Source organism: Carettochelys insculpta, chromosome 9 (assembly GCF_033958435.1).
Source record: "Carettochelys insculpta isolate YL-2023 chromosome 9, ASM3395843v1, whole genome shotgun sequence".
Taxonomy (NCBI): domain Eukaryota; kingdom Metazoa; phylum Chordata; order Testudines; family Carettochelyidae; genus Carettochelys; species Carettochelys insculpta.
Window position 1 is genome coordinate 36,285,724 of NC_134145.1, and position 19,925 is coordinate 36,305,648.

Sequence of the window (19,925 nt, forward strand, 5' to 3'; positions counted from 1 at the left end):
GTTCCATCTGCTGCATTTCAGTCATCTTCATACTTTAGAATGGTCTTGAGGGGAACAATGGAAAGCTTCCATAGCTTTTCTGAATTACCTTTCAGTATTGTCAGTTTTAAGTTTAGTCTTTTCATCTAAATAAAAATGATTTCCTCTGACAGTGATGAGACTTAATGCTACTTTCTTTAGTAAACTTAAATTTGTATAATTTTGCCAATTTGAACCCCAAAATGTATGGAACATAATCTAGTGTCAAAAAGGGTACAAGGTAAACTAACATTATTCAGGAATGGTCTGTGTAAATAACATTGACAAATAGTGCTAAAAACTGAGTAATCTTAGTGATCACCATGGCTTGTTGTGTTGTCTAGGACAGGGGTGTGCAAAGTGAGGGGTGCACCCCCCAGAGGAAATGTGTCATTTGCTAATGGGGTGGGGCACAGTGCGATTGGCTCCCCCCTGCCCCCACAGCTGTCAGAATGCACAGAGCCCCTGAGTCAAGTGAAAGGGACAGCTGGCGAGTTCCCAGCTTGGTAAGGTACCCTCCTGGGGTCCTCTCCCCAAGCACCCCTTCCTCTTCGGGACATCCCGTGGAGCCTCCCAGCACCCCCTTCCCGAGTATCCTACCCCCTTCCTTAGCACCACCCCCTGGAATCCCGTCCTGTAGTTCTCCCACAGTGTGTGTGGGGTGTGGGGGAGGGCGCTAGGCTAATTGCAGGGTTCAAAAGTGGGGCCCAACCTAAAAAGTTTGCTCACCCCTGGTCTAGGATGTTGTGGATTTTAGAATAATGAGATGCTTCAAAATGTGTTATGTATTCTTATGTATTCTAATATTCCTCTTCATATTCCTATGCAATACTAATATCTACACTAATATTACAAAAACAATAAGAAGTCCTGTGGCAGCTGATGAAGCAGGTCTTTGCCGACGAAAGCTTGTGCTCCAAAATATCTGTTAGTCTATAAGGTGCCACAGCACTTCTTGTAGTTTTTGAAGATACAGACTAACTCAGCTACCTCTCTGATACTGATATTACAGAAAGAGGGATTGATTATATGCATCTTGCAAGCATATCATTTAGGACTGTGGTATCTGCGGATTAGTATAGCATGTATTTATATTTTAGAGTGAAGACATACTCAAAAACATACAGCATGCTTTTCAAAGAGAGGCAGCTTCAAGGACAACACAGTCTGAAGCATCTTTATTTTTATAAATATTTTGTAAGTAAAGCAGTTTGTCAGAATGGAAACACAGATTTCATGCAAAATGATATTGGGGTTTCAGTAAATATGTTTTAATCAAGACTTAGTGGCCTGGGTTAGTTCTGAGGGCATTAATGCTACTGGAGAATACTTTGCATTGGGACATAAAACCTGAGGTCTTAACTTCTTCTGCACACACAAAAAAAAAAATCCAGTAGCCTGTTAATGATGACATGTAAAGGAAGAGAGATTTATATGCTTTCTAATACATTTTGCTTATGAAGAAAGCCTGAAATATTTTAAAAAACAAGCAAAAATTCTACTTATTTTACATAAGCCACCTGGGTGTTTTTCGTATCCTGGAAGGAAGTTAAACCTGATCATTGAGAGATGATATATACATATGTATATATAAAATATAGTTAAGAATTTAGACTGCTTCAGACTTAATTTCAATACCTGTTTAACACAAACATTTTGGTGAAAAGGATCCCTCTCTAAGCATTCAATGCCAAATATCCTCTGGGAGCTGCATTGACATTGAAATCATCCAAAAAGAAGACTAAGAAGAATAGACTTGATGATCTTTGTATTTTTAGAGATTAAGCCAAGCAGAAATTAATTCTCTAACCAAAAAAAGTTTGTTTTCAGAGTTCCTTTAGATGTAAAGAACTGCAAAACACCAAGTTCAAATGGGAGCATGAGTCCTAGCATTCTGCTCAAATTCTAATTTCAGCATTTGCCTGAATTCCCCATGTAGTTGCAGTGGATACAATATTAACTTCCTATTCTAAAGTTGTGTGCTTTTGAATATTGTTGTCCTTTGAGGCTGCATTTTAGCTCTGGAGTGATTACATTTATGCAGTTATTTGAATCCAGAGGTGCTATGTGAATATACTGTATTCTCTAGATTTCAGTGTTTTTATTTACTGTCACTCTTCTGAAAAGGAAGAATCTGCCAAATCTCAATACAATATGTCATGTAAATTTAAAGCTTTCCAAATATGACAAAAATAGAAGAAAAAACTCTTGCTGTCTCTTTCTTTTTAGAGAGGATCTGACGAACTTCTTTCAGGCAGTGTACTCAGTAGCCCGAACTCTAACATGAGCAGCATGGTAGTTACGGGTAAGTGTTTCAAAGGAGAAATCTAACATTTAATCTCAGAACCTTTACCTATTTATTTACAAGGGGAAAGTAGTAAAAATAAAGTGGTAAAAGTAGAATCCATCCTATTATACAAAATAAATTGTTGTCATGAAGCAGACATCAATGGCTTTTCATTGAAACAAATATTTGAAAAAAGTAAACCAATTAAATCAGTGGAAATTTGCAGGTTAAGAAACAATTCTTATGGTTAGAAAACTGGATGCAACATGAAAAAAACCCACACTTTTTAAACTAGAATGATGTATACAATTGCCTTGAAACTAAGGAGTAATATAGAGCGAACAATGGCTAAATGGACCCAAAATAGGAATTAAACATTGTCATGTGTAGGAACCCACTTGTCTGGGTATCCCTGCTAGATTAGCCTGCTCATTTCACAGTAGTTGAGTAACTTTAGAATGATTGATTAAAATTCTAATAATGCCTCAGCTGGACTGCCACACACTAGAGTCTGATGCTAATTCACTGCCTTAGTATGGAAGCAGCTTCTGGCTCATAGCAGCATTCAGCTTTGCGTTTCTTGGACAAACTTCTAAGGACTCAAAATAAATTGGCTTTTCAGTAATTGAAAACTGTTCTCCTTCCTTTTACAATTTCCTTATACTATGAAATAGTTGTATCTGTTAAAGGAGCTTTGCCCATTCTGCTTTTTTGACACACCTACTTTGTATTGTGTTTCTCATTCTCATAGCAGAGAGTCTGCTACTGCATCATCTAACTAGATGTGGTTGAGGATTCCTTGATCACCACTTTGTTTTTTGGCTGAACTCTCCTCAGCAGTGTGGCATGGTGGTCTAATAGCTCCTACTGCCGGTGTACCGTATCGGTCATAATCCTCTGTACAGTTTGAACCTCACTTTAGTCTGGCATGTTCTGCTCTGGGAACATCCGTGGTCCAGCATGATTAGTTAGCTGGAAGTCCCTTTATCATGGACTTGGTCAAGCTTCCCCTGGTCCTGTAAAATTTATTTCCAGGCACCAATCCTGGCTTTCATTGTTCTTTCCTGTTATAACAACGAGCTGAGAAGACTGCGGATGGACATCGTGGCCCTCCAGGAAACAAGGCTATTGTCTCTGGATGTCTCAGGGAGAAGGACTTTTCCTTTTTCTGGAATGGGAAGCCTCCAAAAGAGACCAGGGAACACGGTGTTGGCTTCGCAGTCAGAAATAGCCTAGTTGGCTCAGTCATACCACCAAATGTGGGAACTGAGAGAATGCTGAAAATCAAGCTTCAAACACCAGTGGGCATGGTCAACATCTTCAGCGTCTATGCGCCTACTTTAACTTCTGCCCAGGAAGTTAAGGACAAGTTCTATGATGAACTTAGCATTGCCATCAGTGAGGTACCTTCCCATGAGCTGCTATTCATCCTTGGCGACTTCAACGCCAGAGTTGGCGGCAACCACCGCAGCTGGCCATCCTGTCTGGGACAGTTGGGAACAGGGAAGATGAATGAAAACGGACAGCACCTCCTTGAACTCTGCTCCCAACATGACCTCTGCGTAACCAATACCTTCTTCAACGTCAAACCCCAGCACAAAGTTTTGTGGGGACACCCAAGATCGAAACATTGGCACCAGCTTGACCTCGTCCTCACCAAACGCAGCCGTTTAGGTAAAGTCATGGTGACACGTAGCTACCACAGCGCAGACTGTGACACTGACCATTTGCTCGTGAGTAGTAAGGTGCACACCCAGCTGCGAAGATTCTTTTGCTCCAAAAAGGAGGGGAGGCCACGCATTGACCCTTCAAAAGTATGCGAGTTTGTCCAAGCACTTGAAGAGGCCTTGCCTTGCCTGGACAACACTGATATCAGCAAGAAATAGGAACAACTACAGGATGCTATCGATAATACTGCAATATCTACCTTTGGGAAGAAGACAGTCAAGTCTGCTGATCGGTTTGAAGCCCACACTGAAGTGCTGACGCCCCTAATTCAGAAGAAGAGACAGGCACTGGCTGCATACAGGTCCTCTCGCAGTGAGGTGAACCTGCAGGCACTCTGGTCTGCTCAGAGTCAAGTGCAGCAGGTTGCTCAGCGGTGTGCCAACGATTACTGGCTCCAACTCTGCTCCAAGATTCAGCATGCCACGGACACTGGTAACATGCGAGGAATGTACGATGGGATCAAGCAGGCCATCGGTCCATCACAAAGAAAGACTGCCCCACTTAAGTCGGCCATAGGCTAGGTCTTGAAAGACAGAACCAAGCAGATGGAACGCTGGGTGGAACACTACTCACAGTTGTACGCCAAAGAGACCATAGTTACAGAGAGAGCCCTGAATGCCATCAAGCCTCTGCCCACCATGACTGAACTCGATGCTGAGCCCACCTTGGAGGAACTCAGCGACGTACTAAAAGCACTTTCTTCTGGAAAAGCCCCAGGGAAAGATGGTATTCCCTCAGAAATCCTCAAATGCGCCAATGGTGCCCTAGTTTCAGAGCTTCATGGAATACTTTGCCAATGCTGGAGAGAAGGCAGCATACCACAAGATATGAGGGATGCTAACATCGTTACTGTCTAAGAACAAGGGTGACGAGTGATTGTAACAACTATTGTGGCATCTCCCTTCTCAGTACTGTGGGGAAGCTATTTGCGTTGTTGCTCTGCAGAGGCTCGATGTTCTTGCGGAGAGAGTCTACCCTGAGTCTCAGTGTGGGTTCAGAGCTGAACGGTCCACCATAGACATGGTTTTCTCTGTTAGGCAACTACAAGAAAAGTGCAGGGAGCAGAACAAACCTCTGTATATTGCCTTCATCAACCTGACCAAGTCATTTGACCTCGTCATCAGAAAAGGTCTGTTTGTGATTCTGGCTAAGATCGGCTGTCCCCCAACTCTGCTTAGCATTATTAGGGCCTTCCATGAAGGCATGAAGTGGACTGTCGTATACGACGGATCCACATCTGAACCCTTTGAGATTCTCAGCAGAGTGAGGCAGGGGTGTGTGCTGGCTCCAACGCTGTTCGTCATCTTCTTTGCAGTTTTGCTCAAATATGCCTTTGGAACCGCTACAGAGGGTATCTCTCTCTGCACAAGAACAGACGGCAACCTCTTCAAACTGTCGAGGCTTAGAGTGAAAACCAGGGTGCTTACGAAGCATCTAAGGGAGTTCCTTGTTGCTGCTCACGCTCAGCAGGAACTGCAGTCACTCATAACTCGCTTTGCGGATGCATGTATGGAATTTGGCCTCACAATCAGCTTAAAGAATACCCAGGTGATGGGCCAAAACATGGGTAACGAGCCATCTATCAGCGTGCTAGACCACGAACTGGAAGTCGTCCATGAGTTCGTGTACCTAAGCTCAGCGATCTTGGACAACTTGTCACTTGATAGCGAGATCAACAAGCACATTGGAAAAGCCGCCACAACATTCTCTAGGCTGACGAACAGAGTATGGGCTAACGATAAGCTCACTGTATGCACCAAGGTGCAGGTCTACACAGCCTATGTTTTGAGCACACTGCTGTACGCCAGTGAAACGTTGACTTTGCGCTCAAAACAAGAGCAGCGGCTCAAAACATTCCACATGTGCTGCCTTAGGCGCATACTTGGTATCTCATGGTGGGACAAGGCCCCCAGTAGCGCAGTGCTTGGGAGGGCAGGCACTGTGTCCATGTTCACCCTTCTCAAACAGAGGCGTATGCGCTGGCTGGGCCATGTGTCACTCATGACGGATGGCTGAATACCGAAGGACCTGCTCTTCGGCGAACTGGCGTCTGGACAGAGGCCGAAAGGGCGACCTAAATTGCGCTACAAGGACATGTGCAAGCATGACCTCAGTGCTCTCTCTATCAGTCTGAACACCTGGCATTCGCTTGCTTCAGACAGGTATTCCTGGAAACAGGGAGTGAAGGAAGCTCTTGATATGTATGAAACTACCTTGGTGAAGGAAGCGGAAGACAGGAGAGCCCTCAGGAAGATCCGTGCCTGTGATACCAGAGCGACATCTGCCTACTTCCGCTCACAGTGCGAAAAGGACTGCCACTCCCCGATTGGATTGCACAGCCACAGAAGACGCTGCTCAAATCAGTCCAACTGGGGCGCAAACCCATGGTCCCTCGGGATTGAAGGATGCCTCCTACTACCTCTAAATCTTTTCTAAGAGCCCAGTAATTATTGGAAGTGTTGGTAATGCTGGTAGACAATAGTAGACCTTCTATAGTAAAAAGTTGTGTGTGAGTACTAATGACTGTGACGTTAGGTTTAACAAAATTACAGAGAGCATAGAAATAATTTTTAGATTAAAGGAAGGTTTCTGAAGACTACTGCTTCTTTCCAACTCTCCTTTTTGTATCCAGAGGATGTCTTTGATTTCTTAGGTATTCTTGGAAACAATAATGATGTGTTTGAGTTAGAAAGTGTTGTGACTTGCCAACTTTCCTTTACAATACTTTCAGTCTCATGCACAAAATATGATTTTTTCCTCTCCAATCCCAAATTCGGCATGCATTTCTAGTGAAATACACAGGCCATCAGGACTAAAAACCAAATTGTTCATTCAAAGAAGATTATAAATAAAATATCTGTATTACTATCAAGTTTTGTTGTTAGGTAATGTCACCTTTCAAGTGAGTCAATATCAAATCACAAATTTAAGAAAACTAAATTAGTTTCAAATTTACTTTTAAATGGAAATGCTGCTTTTGTCTCAAAAATTGATTCTTTGTCTAAGGCCCTTACAAGGGTCACCAGTTGTGAGAGACTTCAGTGTGCTCAAATGGAACCATTTCTCAACATCTTTAAAGAATATTATTATTATGTTGTTGGGCTTTAAAGTAATTATGGTCCAACACTGAAAAATGTAATTTGGATATCCAATTTAAAACACACAGGAGGACTCAATTTTCAGAGAAATGGGTTTTGGCCCTTTGAGGAAATCAGAGCCTGTGAAGGTGTCTGAGAGTAGCCATTCAGAATCACTAGTTACTTTTGAAAAATATTAGTCAATAGTTTTATTTTACATTCAAACTAGCCACAAGTTTAAATGAACAGAATAATCTCAATCAGAGTTTTTCTATCATTCCCAGATTAGGTACCACTTCTAAATATAATGGTAATAGTAAATACTGGAAAAAAGACAGGGACTCAACAAGAAGTATAAGAAGCCTAAAAAGATGTTTCTGAATGCAGTTATATAATTTGTATTATTTTTGGTAATATCCTCAGAGAAATCTTTCAGTAATTCTTCAAAACATAGTTGGACTGAGGACACAGTCTCACTTATGCGACCTAAGCCTCTGAACAGAAAATATTGTCTAACTTGCACATCTTGTTTGATCAGATCAGATCTGGCTATATCCAGAGCAGGAATATTTTTTCCAGATTTGCAAGTGAGAGGTCGGTACAGATTCTTCGAGCATTTGTAGCTGATCATTTAAGGAGTAATTAGACCTGAAAGGGAAACCATGCATTTTTCTTGTTTGTATTTTTGACCAGGTATAATTAAGGCTGATGGGTTCAAAATGCCATTCTAAATGTACTGTAAATCAGTAGACTACAAGATTCTCTTCTGTTGTTTCTTCTGACCCTTCTGCTGTTGAATTTATATATATTCAGTAGTGTAGACATGAGCCATAGTTCTGTCATCATACTGAAAATATCATGGCTATTGATGTCTTTATAAAGAAAATTTGTAAATAAAATATGTAATTTGTAAAGAAAATATGATTTAGAACCATAACTACTCCATAACACATTTGAGACTTGACTCTGCCTCCCTCTTTTACACTGTGAAATTCTCAAGAATCCTAATGTCTATTTCTGATTACTCCTCTTCTCCATTTTCTATTATTCCTGGGAAATAAGGCATATTTATGACCTTGTCACTTGTTGTTTGATTTCATGATACTATCCAAGTTGATCTCTTCATAGAAGAAGAGACATAAAAAGGCAATTTATATTTCTGGTACCAGGATGTGACATATTGGTGAAAAAGCACCTGAAAGCAACTTAACCTTCACACTGCCCAAAATTGTCCTGCCTACCACTCGTGCTACCCCAGTAGTAATTCATAATCAAGGTGTCTTGTTGCTGCTGTTGTTGTTTTTAAAGCACTGTCCTTTCTTCTTTCTGGTCCTATACCTTGCAAAACACTGAAAAACACTTTTGCAAAAGTAAAAAAAAAAGTACACAAAAAGAAGCAGATCAGATTTATTTCGTTTAAATGTCTAGATTTTTTTGATTACGCTGAGTCTGCACCATGTATCATGTTTTCAAAATTGAGTATGCACTCTTTCAGTTGACAGAGTACACATGGTACCTACTAAAACTCCACTGAGAGAAATTCCTAAATATTAACATTGTAGATTAGGATTTTCAAAGGAACCTAAGGGAATTAAGCCTCTAGCCCCCATTAAATTCAATGGTATTTGAATGCCAAATTACCCCAGTCATAATTTCTCTTCTTCCAATACATGGTAAATGATATGATAGGTAGACACCTTTTCTTTCCTTTAAGAATTTCTGTACCTCTGCTTTTTCTCCCATTTTCTCATATTGCCTGGGTGACTTGCAAAATACAATGAGGTAAAGTATCTGTAATTTTTATTCCATTTTTATTGGTTGGACAGGCCATTGTCACTCATGATCATGAAGGTAGATATGTAACATTTGCTCTGACCTTCTCAGGTTGAAACTAATAATTTAGAATCTGAGAGAATGGAGTTGTAAACAATTCTGTTAAACAGTGGTTAAACACTGTGCAATCAGAACATACAATAAGGCTATCTCTAGATTACAGTAACGAAGGGTCCTGTGGCACCTTATAGACTAACAGAAAAGGTTTGAGCATGAGCTTTCCTGAGCACAGACTCACTTCATCAGCTGCTGGTCTTGGAAATCTGTAGGGCCAGGTATAAATAAGCCAGAGCAAGGGTGGGGATAACAAGGTTAGCTCAGTCAGCAAGGGTGAGGCTTACTACCAGCGGTTGATCTGGAGGTGTGAACACCAAGGGAGGGGAAGCTGCTTCTGTATTTAGCCAGCCATTCACAGTCTTTGTTTAAACCTGTGCTGAGGGTATCAATTTGCAGATGAATTGTAGCTCGGAAATGTTTGTTGACAGAAGTTTTTGGCGGAAGGACAGATCACAGCCAAACTTCCAAGAGGATCACAAGAATCTGCTCTGTGGACAGAGAGTAGCTGGACAGAGGGACTGCCTGGCTGCTCTATCGACAAAGCAGCCAACTGGAAGCCCTGTTGACAGAAGGCCTCCTCCTCTCTCCACTCCCCCCCCCCCCCCCCCCCCGAATGTCCGACTTTCTGTTGACGGAAATCTGTTGTCAGAGGTGTTATGCCTCATGGGGAGTGGATATGGCTGTTGACAAAAGTGCTGCATTCTGTTGATTTACTGTTGGCAGGCTGCCTTGGGAATCTGGATGCTCCCTGGGACCTTTTGTCAACAAAACACTCTAGTGTAGACATAGCCTAAGATTTGAAGTACTAGGCTTCCAAATTATGCAAACCTTTGTTGAAATAGTCTTTGAATCAAGCATTCTTAATTTATGTTGCTTTCAGAAAGAAATTAATCTTCAGATCTTCATTCCATGTTATTTCTAGTATCAGTAATTTTACAACTACTTCTGCACCCTCATATCACCCCTTTCCTTTAAGCTTTCACTATAAATGCTAAAATATTTTAGGTGTAATGTGTAAATCCTTCGAATGAAAAGCACAAACCGTATTTGAGAAAAAAATCTATATGCTAGAATAGATTGTTTTAAAGGTGAAGATGACCTGTGAGTTAACTTAACAACCACAAAATGTTCCGGAAGGCAGTTTTGTCTTTATTTGCAGAAGATTAAAGGTCGGGGCTCTTGAGTTTTTCTGGCACAAGCTGACAATGCCATTTTCAGCAACAGCTGAGAATTTTAAATTCTCTGATCAAGGCACACATGAAAACGATTGGAGTAAATGTCCATTTCTGAAGCTAGTGTAAGATTTCATTCTTGATTCCTATTTAAACTAGCTGGGATCTGAATCTTCTAGAAGTCAGAGGTCTCCTAGAGTTTGAAATCATCCCTTGTGTATTGATATATAGCAGAAAGGTAAAGGTACTTCAAGCAGGTAGATATTAAATGGGACACTATGATGATACTTTGTAAAATGGTCCAGAATGGAATAATTACCTAAATTTTATATTCTGCAGGGCACTGTTGTCATCTAAGTCCTGTTGGTATTAAATTGGTGTCTCTAACCAATATACTTCCAGATACTTTTCAGTAGGCAACTGAGATAAGCAGATGTTGCATACCCAATAAGTACTTTCTTTGCCAGGTAGTTTCCATTTGTTGCTGAAGAGCTGTCAATTCTTGGTTACATTTATCATGGTTTTCATTGGGAATATGAATGATTACTTGGTACTTGGATCTGATCCCTGACCCTCTTGATTGCATAATAGAATCAAGCGGCTTTGTTGCTCTTTATAGGAATTATTTTATACCTTGCTGAAGGTGTGAAAGGTCCTCAGTATTTTTAATTTCCAGAACTCTTGATGTTAAATAAACGGAACTTTTAATCTTTGGAAGGCAGTTAAGGCTCAAGGAACCATATGCATCTAATAGGGTTTAAACAGGAACATATGTGTAGCATGCCCATCACTGTCCGAGTTTGCTGCTGGTTATTCAGCATCATTGAATTCTGTGTGTAGATTTGAGAAAGTGATGAGAGTGTCTTTTGAGAGGAGTGTGTATGGGGGAAGGAGAATATTTTTCAGTGAAATTTCAAGTAAGAATTATATCAGTATGTGTTTGACTATGTGTAAAGATTGTTTTTAACTAAAAGACTAGAAGTTGTGTAGCTGAATATGGAGTATGTTTTACCTAGAGGTAGCTTTGGAATTTTCCTACTCTGTAGATGAGTCTTTGAAGATACGTTTTGTTTCAGATTGTCAAGATGGATATACAAAACAAATAATTCACCTTAGTAATCACAATTATTGGCTTTTCTGCTGTGAGCTGCAGCTGTTTTTCTTTGTGAATATTAATTTTTATCTTGTTCCAGAAAATAGGAGTGTAGGTGGAAGCTAAGTTGATCAGGCTTTTTAGATCTAGTGAAAGTTAGGTTTCACAACAATACAGGCCTGTAGGCAGTCAGCTGTGTGAAGAACCAAATACTTTAATTGTAATTTTTGGCAGAATTGGGACACTTCACATTTTCCATGACTTTCCCTTCTTTACTTTTTATACCCTTGCACTGGGAATATCTTTTATGCTGACCTGTTTTTCCTTTACTTGGGTCTATGATTGAGATGAGCCACAGTAAATAATTGCTACAGCCACTTAATAACTTGTTCTTGGTTTCTGATGTGTCTTTTAATCTACACAAGTGTTGATGACATAGGCACGCAGTTGTTCAAATGACCGAACATTTTCTAAGAATAATTGAGTTCACCTTCCAGTAGTTTTGAACAACATCTGTGTTTTCATGTATTGAAATGGAATCTTCATTCCATTTTTCCATAATAAAGCATTAAACTTTATCTTCTATTGTGAAGTGTTGTTTAAAATGGAATTAAGAGACCATGCAGTGCCAAGCAGTTTTAAAAACTGAATTAATTTAATCTTTGTAAACTCAATATTTTTATTTTGAAGATTCACTTTAATCCATACTTTGTAAAAATTTACAAAGGGCAGTGTTACTCTGTCAATGACTCATATAAGACCCATTGGTTTCTGTGGGCTGGCAAAGAGAGTGCTTAAGCAATACATCATTGCTTTCTGTTAGCAGGTGAAATTAGAACTTGTGAGAAAATTACATGTTTTATTTGTTGTTGGAAGTCCAACCTTTTCTATGAGATGTTGGGGAAACCACTTTCTGTTGTTAAACTCAACACTCTCCTCATTTGATAAGGTAAGGTAGAGACACTCATCCATTTTTCACTCTGAGTCACAGGTTAAAGGGAATCTATATTTAATCACTCAGAAGCCTGGAATTTCTCAGAGTATCTATGCAAAGAGAAAATGACCAGAACAAAAGTATATTGTTAGGCATAGGACTCTAGGTAGAAACCAATGTCTAAGAATTTCAAAATATGGCGACTGTAAACAATCATTTGAAAAGCTAAAAGTATGGTACGTTGCATTTGAAATCTAATCTTCCATTTCTACACAGTCACTAGAAATTAATATTTATACACAAAATGAATGTTAATATAAAATTATAATATGTCCTTTAATACAGTGTTTCAAAAGTGTTTTCCATGTATCTTTTTATACTTGGGAAGTACTGGCTGGTGATGAGGTAGTATGGCCTGATCTTTCAATTGTGCTATAGAGCGTTTCTTAAAGCTTTTGAGACCACAGAATACCGAACAATAGTATTTTTATGCAGAACATCTATGACCAAAAAAAAAAAAAGTGACATGTACACCAAAAACGTAATGAAGGTATTTAATCAGGTATCATAGCAGTGAAGAAATAATACAGTATCTGTTTTTAATAATAGAAAATATATTCCATCAGTGTATGATCTTCTTGGCAGTCACTCGATAAGGAGTAGGATGTCTTCAGGTCTCCCTCCTAATTTTGAGTCACGTTGATGGCTGATCAGCCCAATTCTGTAGCTCCAGCTCTTATCCCAGAAGGGACAGGTGTTGTTAGCTCTTGGAGCGGCACATGGCAATTTTTGCTGCTCTTTTCTTCTTCTCTGCTTCTCCTTGTCTGCGTTGCAGTGGGACTGCTCAAATAACACCATCCCCTCACGGATAACCATCCTCCACTGAGGACGGTCTTGGGCACAGTTCTCCCAAGTGTCAAAACTGATGCTGCACTTTCTCATGTGTGCTTTCAGCATGTCCTTATTGCTTCTCTTGGGCCCTGAACACTCATCTGTCCTTCCTCCAATTCAGAAAACAGAATCTATTTTGGGAGGTGCTGATCAGATATCTGAATCATATGACCAGTCCAACGAAGTTGTTGATGAACAATGATGGCTTCAATGCTGGCCATGTTTGACTCTTCCAGGAGGCTAGTGTTCATATGCCTATCCTCCCAAGAAATATTTGATGATATTGTTCAAGTGCCTTTACGTGACACTTGCGTGCTGTTCAGATTTCACATGCATATAGTAGCGTTGGAACAACCACTGCATGATATACAAGGAGATTTGTCTTGATAGATTTCCTGGTTCTTGAAGATCCTTTGCAGAGTTTGTATGGCTTAGACAATTCTGTATTTCCTCATGAGTGTCGACTGTAGTAGAAAGATGACATCCAAAGTATGGGAAGTGCTTCACGTTTTCCAGCAGTTCTCCATTGACTTCAATAAAAGGTACATGAGAGTGTCTTGTCAGTGAGGGTTGGTGCAGCACCTTGGGTTTTTTTGATGCTCAGTGTGAGGCTGAGATTCTTGTATGCTTTAGTGAAGGCATTTAAGATGGTGTGAAGGGCTGCGGAAGAGAGAGCAGCAACCATGTTGTCATCTGTGTATTGGTACTCCGTAATCAAGATCATGGAGGTCTTACTTTTAGCCTTCACTCTCCTGACATTGAAAAGCTTTCCGTTTATTCTGTAGACGATCGTCACGCCATCTAGAAGCTTGCCATCAATGAGGTGAAGGGTCGTGATGATGAAGATGCCGAAAGCGATAGGGCAGTGATGCAGCCTTGCTTGACTCCTGTTTTGACCTCAAAGGGGTCACTTTGGGATCTGTTGTTGCTCAATATTGTGGCCCTCATGTCATTGTGAAGCAGCTTCAAGATGCTAATGAATGTTTTGGGGCAGCCAGTCTTTGAGAGGATGGTCCACAGGATGCTATGATTGACTGAGTTGAACGCTTTGGTCAGGTTGATGAAACTCATGTGTAAGAATTGTTTTTGTTCATGACCTTTTTCTTGCAGTTGCTGGGTGGTGAAGATCATGTCCCCTGTTCCTTGGAATGGTTGGAACCTACAGTGGGATTCTGGGAGAATTTCTTCTGGGAGTGGCAGGACTCAGTTTACAAGGCTTCAAGATAAGATTTTCTCTACTCTTGCCAGGAGGGAGATGCCATGATAGTTTGCACAGTCCGACTTGTCTGCCTTCTTGAAGAGACTGATGATCAGTGTATCTGCGAAATCTCATGTCATCTGTTTCCTTTCCCAGATCTTGAGAATCAGGAGGTGGAGTTGTTTATGGAGCTCTGGCCCGCATTATTTGAAAACTTCAGCGGGGATTCCATCTACTCTGGTTGCCTTGTTGCACTTCATTGCTTTGACGGCAGCTTGGACCTCGCTCAGGGTAGTAAGCGTTGCAAGATCATCCCTAGGCAGTTGCTGAGGGATTTGGTCAAGGGATTCTACAACCACGATGCAGGGGTGGTTCAACAGCTTGTTATAGTGCTCCCTCTAGTGAGAAGCAATTGCTTCATTGTCTTTCAAGAGTTGGATACCATCCTTTGATATCACAGTTTTGATTCTCAGTCCATGAACAGTTTTGATGGCATTGAAGAAATCTCTTTATCACTGATGTTTGCAAGAGGCTGGAGTTCTCACGCCTTCTCAGTCCACCACTGTTTTTTCAGGGTCTTTGTTTTACGTTAGATTTCTGCCTTGACTTTGACATGTGCTTCTCTCTTTGTTATGCAGTTGATGGCATTTTTCAGTTGACAACAGTGTTCTTCCAGGCTCTCTGTGGCATTGCCCTCAGGTCCATTGGAACACACAAGCCCACTCATCATGACAAGGTGATGATTCAGAAAATGAGCAGTGTATGATATCAAACAAGTGTCAGATGCACACAACACACCTGTGAGTTGTTCACAGAACATGGTGTAAGAAACACTGCTCTAGAGTTATATTTTGTTTTCCGTCCCAGATTTCATATTCCTTAAAAACAAGGAAAGTAAGTTTCTAGCTGTTCTGGTTGCTAAGAAAACCTTCTTCAAAATTAGACATTTTCATGTCAAATGCAATGATCTTTGCCTGAGCTTGCAGGTTTTCCAGAAATGGATGAGATACTGCACCAATCTGTTCAAAGCACAGTTAGACCTGAGTGTCTCAGAGACTGATTGAAAAACTGAAAGAGATATTGCCACTGAACATCGAGAGCGAGACTGATATTTCAAAGGAGGAAGTAGAAGAAGCAGTGAAATGACCAAAGAACAGCAAGAGCCCTGGAAATGATGAGATGACAGGAAAGCATGATTCAGGAAATACACTAACTATGTAATATAGCATGGAAAGAAGGGAAGGCGCCTAATGGATGGACAAGATCTGTACTAGTGGCAATATACAAGAAAGGAAGTACATTGGAGTGCAAGAACTACAGAACGGTTGCCCTAACGAGTCATTTAGGCGAGGTGCTGATGATGATACTGATGGAGGGACTAAGATCGCAGATAGAAGAACGTATAGCAGACGAGTAAGTGGGGTTCAGACAAGATGGAAGTACCATACAGCAGATATTGACACTAAGACTGATAGTGGAGAAAGCTCGACAAAAGAACAAGAATGTATACGCTTGCTTCATCGATTTTCAAAAGGCATTTGACAGTGTAGATCAGAAGTGACTTTGGCGGTGTTGGAGTCGTATGGAGTGGATGTCAGACTGATATGGTTGTTGAAGGATATCAACGACTGTGTGGGGGCAGTGGTGAGAACATGCGGGGAGTTGGGAAGTTGGTTTAAAACAAGTAGAGGTACGAGACAAGGAGATCCAATATTGCCAATTCTCTCTATCATGCAACTGGAGAGAGCGATGGACAAGATCGAGGAAGAGGTAGAAGGGATATCTGTGCACAAGAAAAGAATTAACAACTTGAGGTTCGCAGATTATATAGTTGTTATTGCGGAGGATGAAGAGAAGCCAGCAAAAATGGTGCAAGTGCTAAACAAAGAAAGGAAGTGGTACGGGCTGGTTATGAACATCGTTAAAACAAAAACAATGGTATTTGGAGATAAGGAAATAGGAAGGAAGATCAGTGTAGATGGTATTGAACTAGAAAATATAGAGAAGTTTACATATCGGGGAGCAACACAACATATGATCTAGACTGTAAGAAGGAAATAAGTAAAATGATGAAAGCAAGAGCAAATTTGAAGGCAATGGATAAGATCTGGAAAAGCAAAGCAAATAGCTTAGGAACAAAGCTGGAGCATCTTGAAAATGTGTGTATTCAGCAGCATGTTGTATGGATGTGAGACATGGGTGATAATGAAAGATTTGAAAAGAAAAATATTGGCGTTCGAGAGGAGTTGTTATAGAAAGGTTCTGAGAATAGGATGGATGCAGAAGGTCACCAATGAGGAATTATATAGAAAGATGAAAGCCAAAAGAGAAAGTGAGGCAGAAGGTTATAAAACAGAAGCTATAATTATTTAGGCATATTTGCAGAACGAACAATGAAAGAAAAATCGAGACGCTGGTATTCAGCATAATGGGTGGTTTGAACAGGAGAGGCAGGCCCCACAGAGAATGGATAGATGATATGGTAGATTGGTGCAGAGCTAGTCTACAGAAACTAAACCAGTCCACAGACAGGGAAAGATGGAAGGAAATAGTGAGAGAGGAATCAGACACCAACGGGCGCTGAGCTCACAGTTATTGGTGGTGGTGGTGATGATGATGATGGTGATGATGAGCTTGCAGAGAGCCTGAAATGACTTTTGAGGTGATAACTTTCCTTTCTATCCATGGTAGCTCAGACGCAAGTAATAGTAGTTTAAATGTCGTCATTTTTTGTTACTGCTTATTAAAATACGTAAGAAAGGACAAAAGTATTTATGAAAAACTGCCTGCTCAATTATCATACTGATAACTAATTTAAAGGTACTTTAGATTATTTGGTATAAAGAAAAAAGTCCTCTTAGATATAAAGAATATCCTCTTAGATGTAAAGAATATAACACGATCACTGTTAGGTAATACTATTAAAAACTTGAAATTAATCTTCCACTGTAAATAATGAAGTATTCAGTGCAAATATTTCTTAATATCCCATATTGAATATACATTATTATATAAATAAAAACGTAAATATATATTTGAAGGTTTAGCTTAATTTAAATTAAGGGTATGTTTCAACACATGGTGGGCCTAAAGGGAACACAGTAATTGGCATATTTCTGCGTAACTGATAAGTTGGTACATAAAACACAGGATGTCAAATGATACTCCCTGGAATTACAGTTAATGAAGTGGTCCCTCATGCGACTTTTGGCCATTAAAAACTCACGTTACAAGTGTAGCGGCCATCCCTGCTGTGTGCACCGAGAGAGTATTTTTATGGGCTGGCACAAGGTCTGCTATTGATGCATAAACCTCATCTGCTCAGGAGTCAAAGTAACTTTTGTTAACTGAGTCAGGAAGCTGGACTCAGTAGTACATAAATACAAGCAGTTATAATGAAAAAGTGTAGCATGATGAGTTTTTCTTTGCATTACTATTATTAAATATCTTTTATGCTAAATTTTGATTTTTTTAAACTTGCTTGATTTCATGAGTTTTGCCAGCATTTATTCATCCGGGGATGGAAGGATTACAGATATTTTGTTTTCCATTTTGGTTTTATTGCTTGCCTTATTAATTAATAATTCTCTGTAAAGGTACTGTAATAGCTCATGCTCCCAGTTGAAGGGTAGAAATGTCCCAGAGCTCAGGTACAGAAGTGTACACAGCAGTGAAAGAGCCATACAGACCAAGCCCCATGAGCCCAAGTTGCTTGGTACCAGTTAGCCATGAGATTTTTTGCTGGTAGACGTACCCTAAGAGAGGGATGGGCAACCGTGAATAGTGGCTGGGCCACATGAGTGGCTCTCCTTCACCTCAGTGGGCTGCAGCATCCTGCAGCCCAATGGGGTTCTACTTGTGACCCTCTGGCACACTGTCCGAATCCCCTCCACCATGTGCCTCTCATGCACTGGGGAACCGGAGTCCCACACTTACCTGCACATTTCCCCCTGCCTCCTAGCACTTGCAGAGCATGTAAATCACATGATTTGTGGCTCCTGTGAAAGCATTGGGGAAGGGGAGGAATAGGAAATGTGGGGCTGTGGTGCCCTAAAGACATGTTGGGGAGGGAATAAGCCAGGGAATTTGTGGGCTGTAGGTGGAGCCCCAGTGGTTGTATGCTCCCCCACAGGCTGCAGGTTGCCCATCACTTTCCTAAGAGGTGGGGGGCAAACATCTGCTACTGTGTGGATTCTTTCTCAGTCAGTCAGTGGGAGTGCTACTATTGCAGTACTGCAGCTGGTTCTGCTGTCTGCAATTCAGAAAGGGGGTTGAAAAGGATGCAGAGAAGAGAGAGAAACCGTATGAAACCTGCAAAAGTGCGTTGCAATGAGAGACTAAGCTCAATTTGATTAATTGATCATAAAGAAAATGAAGGTGATATGAAGTGTAGGTAGGTAAGGTTCTGTGCAGGTCAGATTCCATGATCATGATGGTCCCTTCTGACCTTAAATTAGTCAGTGTTTAAATATTTTCATAGAGAGAATACAGATCAGAAGAGGGGGCTCTTTCATGTGGCAGAGGAGGTCATAATGAAAACCAATAGCTGGAAGTTCAAACAAATTCAAATTAGAAATAAGGTAGAGATTTTTAACAGTGTGGGGTGATTAATCATTGGAACAGGCTACCAAATTGCGGGTTCTCCAGTTATTGATGATTTTAAATCAACACTGGATTTTTTTTTTTTTTTTTGCATTTGTCCAATATGAGTTATTTGGCTTAGTACAGGAGTAAATGAGTGAAAGTCTGTGGTCTTTATGTACGTGGAGGCAGATTAGAAAGCCTAATAGTTCCTTATAGACCTTATTATATTAATGTAATGCTGTAGTGACGACTGAGAGGCTAATCCCACTGCGCTTTTGAGTTGAAAGATGGTGAAGTTCTCCATTCTCTTCCATCTGTGGAATTGTCCACCACCAACTCTTACGTCACAGGCTGGGCTGTGAGAGAATTTTTTGACATGAGTGCCTGCCTTTTGATTTATTCTAGTCCCCCCCGCCTCCATAACATACCAAAATTAAATTAACTGGACTTTTTTTAACAGTTACAAAGGTTTTTTTCTTTAGTCCTCTGCATCACATTTGTTTTCCCAGATTTTGTCAGTTGACTTGCAGCAGTTCCAGATTTTCAGATAGCTTGTTAATTCCTCTGGAAATCTTCGAAAACTGTTAAATGGCTCTGCTGACATGAATGGGAGAGTGCATAGTTCACATAGTGACTTGAATATTTAGCCTCTAGTACAAAGTCCATCTTATTTGAAAAGTTTACGAGTGTAGATATTTTCTAAAATACTACAGACTTGCAAATATGACATGGAGTTTAAAAATATCTTTCAGCCAATGGTAATGACAACAAGAAATTCAAAGCGGACGATAAAATGGATGGGGCTCCTTCTCGTGTTCTTCATATCAGGAAATTGCCTGGTGAAGTGACAGAAACAGAAGTTATTGCTTTAGGCTTACCTTTTGGTAAGGTAACCAACATCCTGATGCTAAAAGGAAAAAATCAGGTATTCTTGTTTCAGAATTCCATTTATAGTACAGTGATTTAAGTATTTTCTAATTCTAAGTATGCTGGTAAAATATTATTTGCATTAATCCAGATGTAATGGTAAACAGTTGAGGTGCAAAGCCTCAC

The 19,925-nt window shown here is 40.4% G+C and overlaps 1 protein-coding gene across 5 annotated transcripts in view; it reads left to right on the forward strand.

Moving 5' to 3' along the window:
- The window catches only part of PTBP2 (polypyrimidine tract binding protein 2), a 90,288-nt gene that overhangs the window by 26,594 nt on the left and 43,769 nt on the right, over positions 1-19,925 (forward strand). For 4 of the 5 annotated variants that reach the window (XM_075002611.1, XM_075002612.1, XM_075002613.1 and 1 more), the window contains exons 3-4: positions 2,248-2,323; positions 19,625-19,797. In XM_075002611.1, the coding sequence (XP_074858712.1) occupies positions 2,248-2,323; positions 19,625-19,797 (249 nt within the window). The remainder of the gene's footprint in view (positions 1-2,247; positions 2,324-19,624; positions 19,798-19,925) is intronic. The other variant, XM_075002615.1, reaches the window with a different exon arrangement.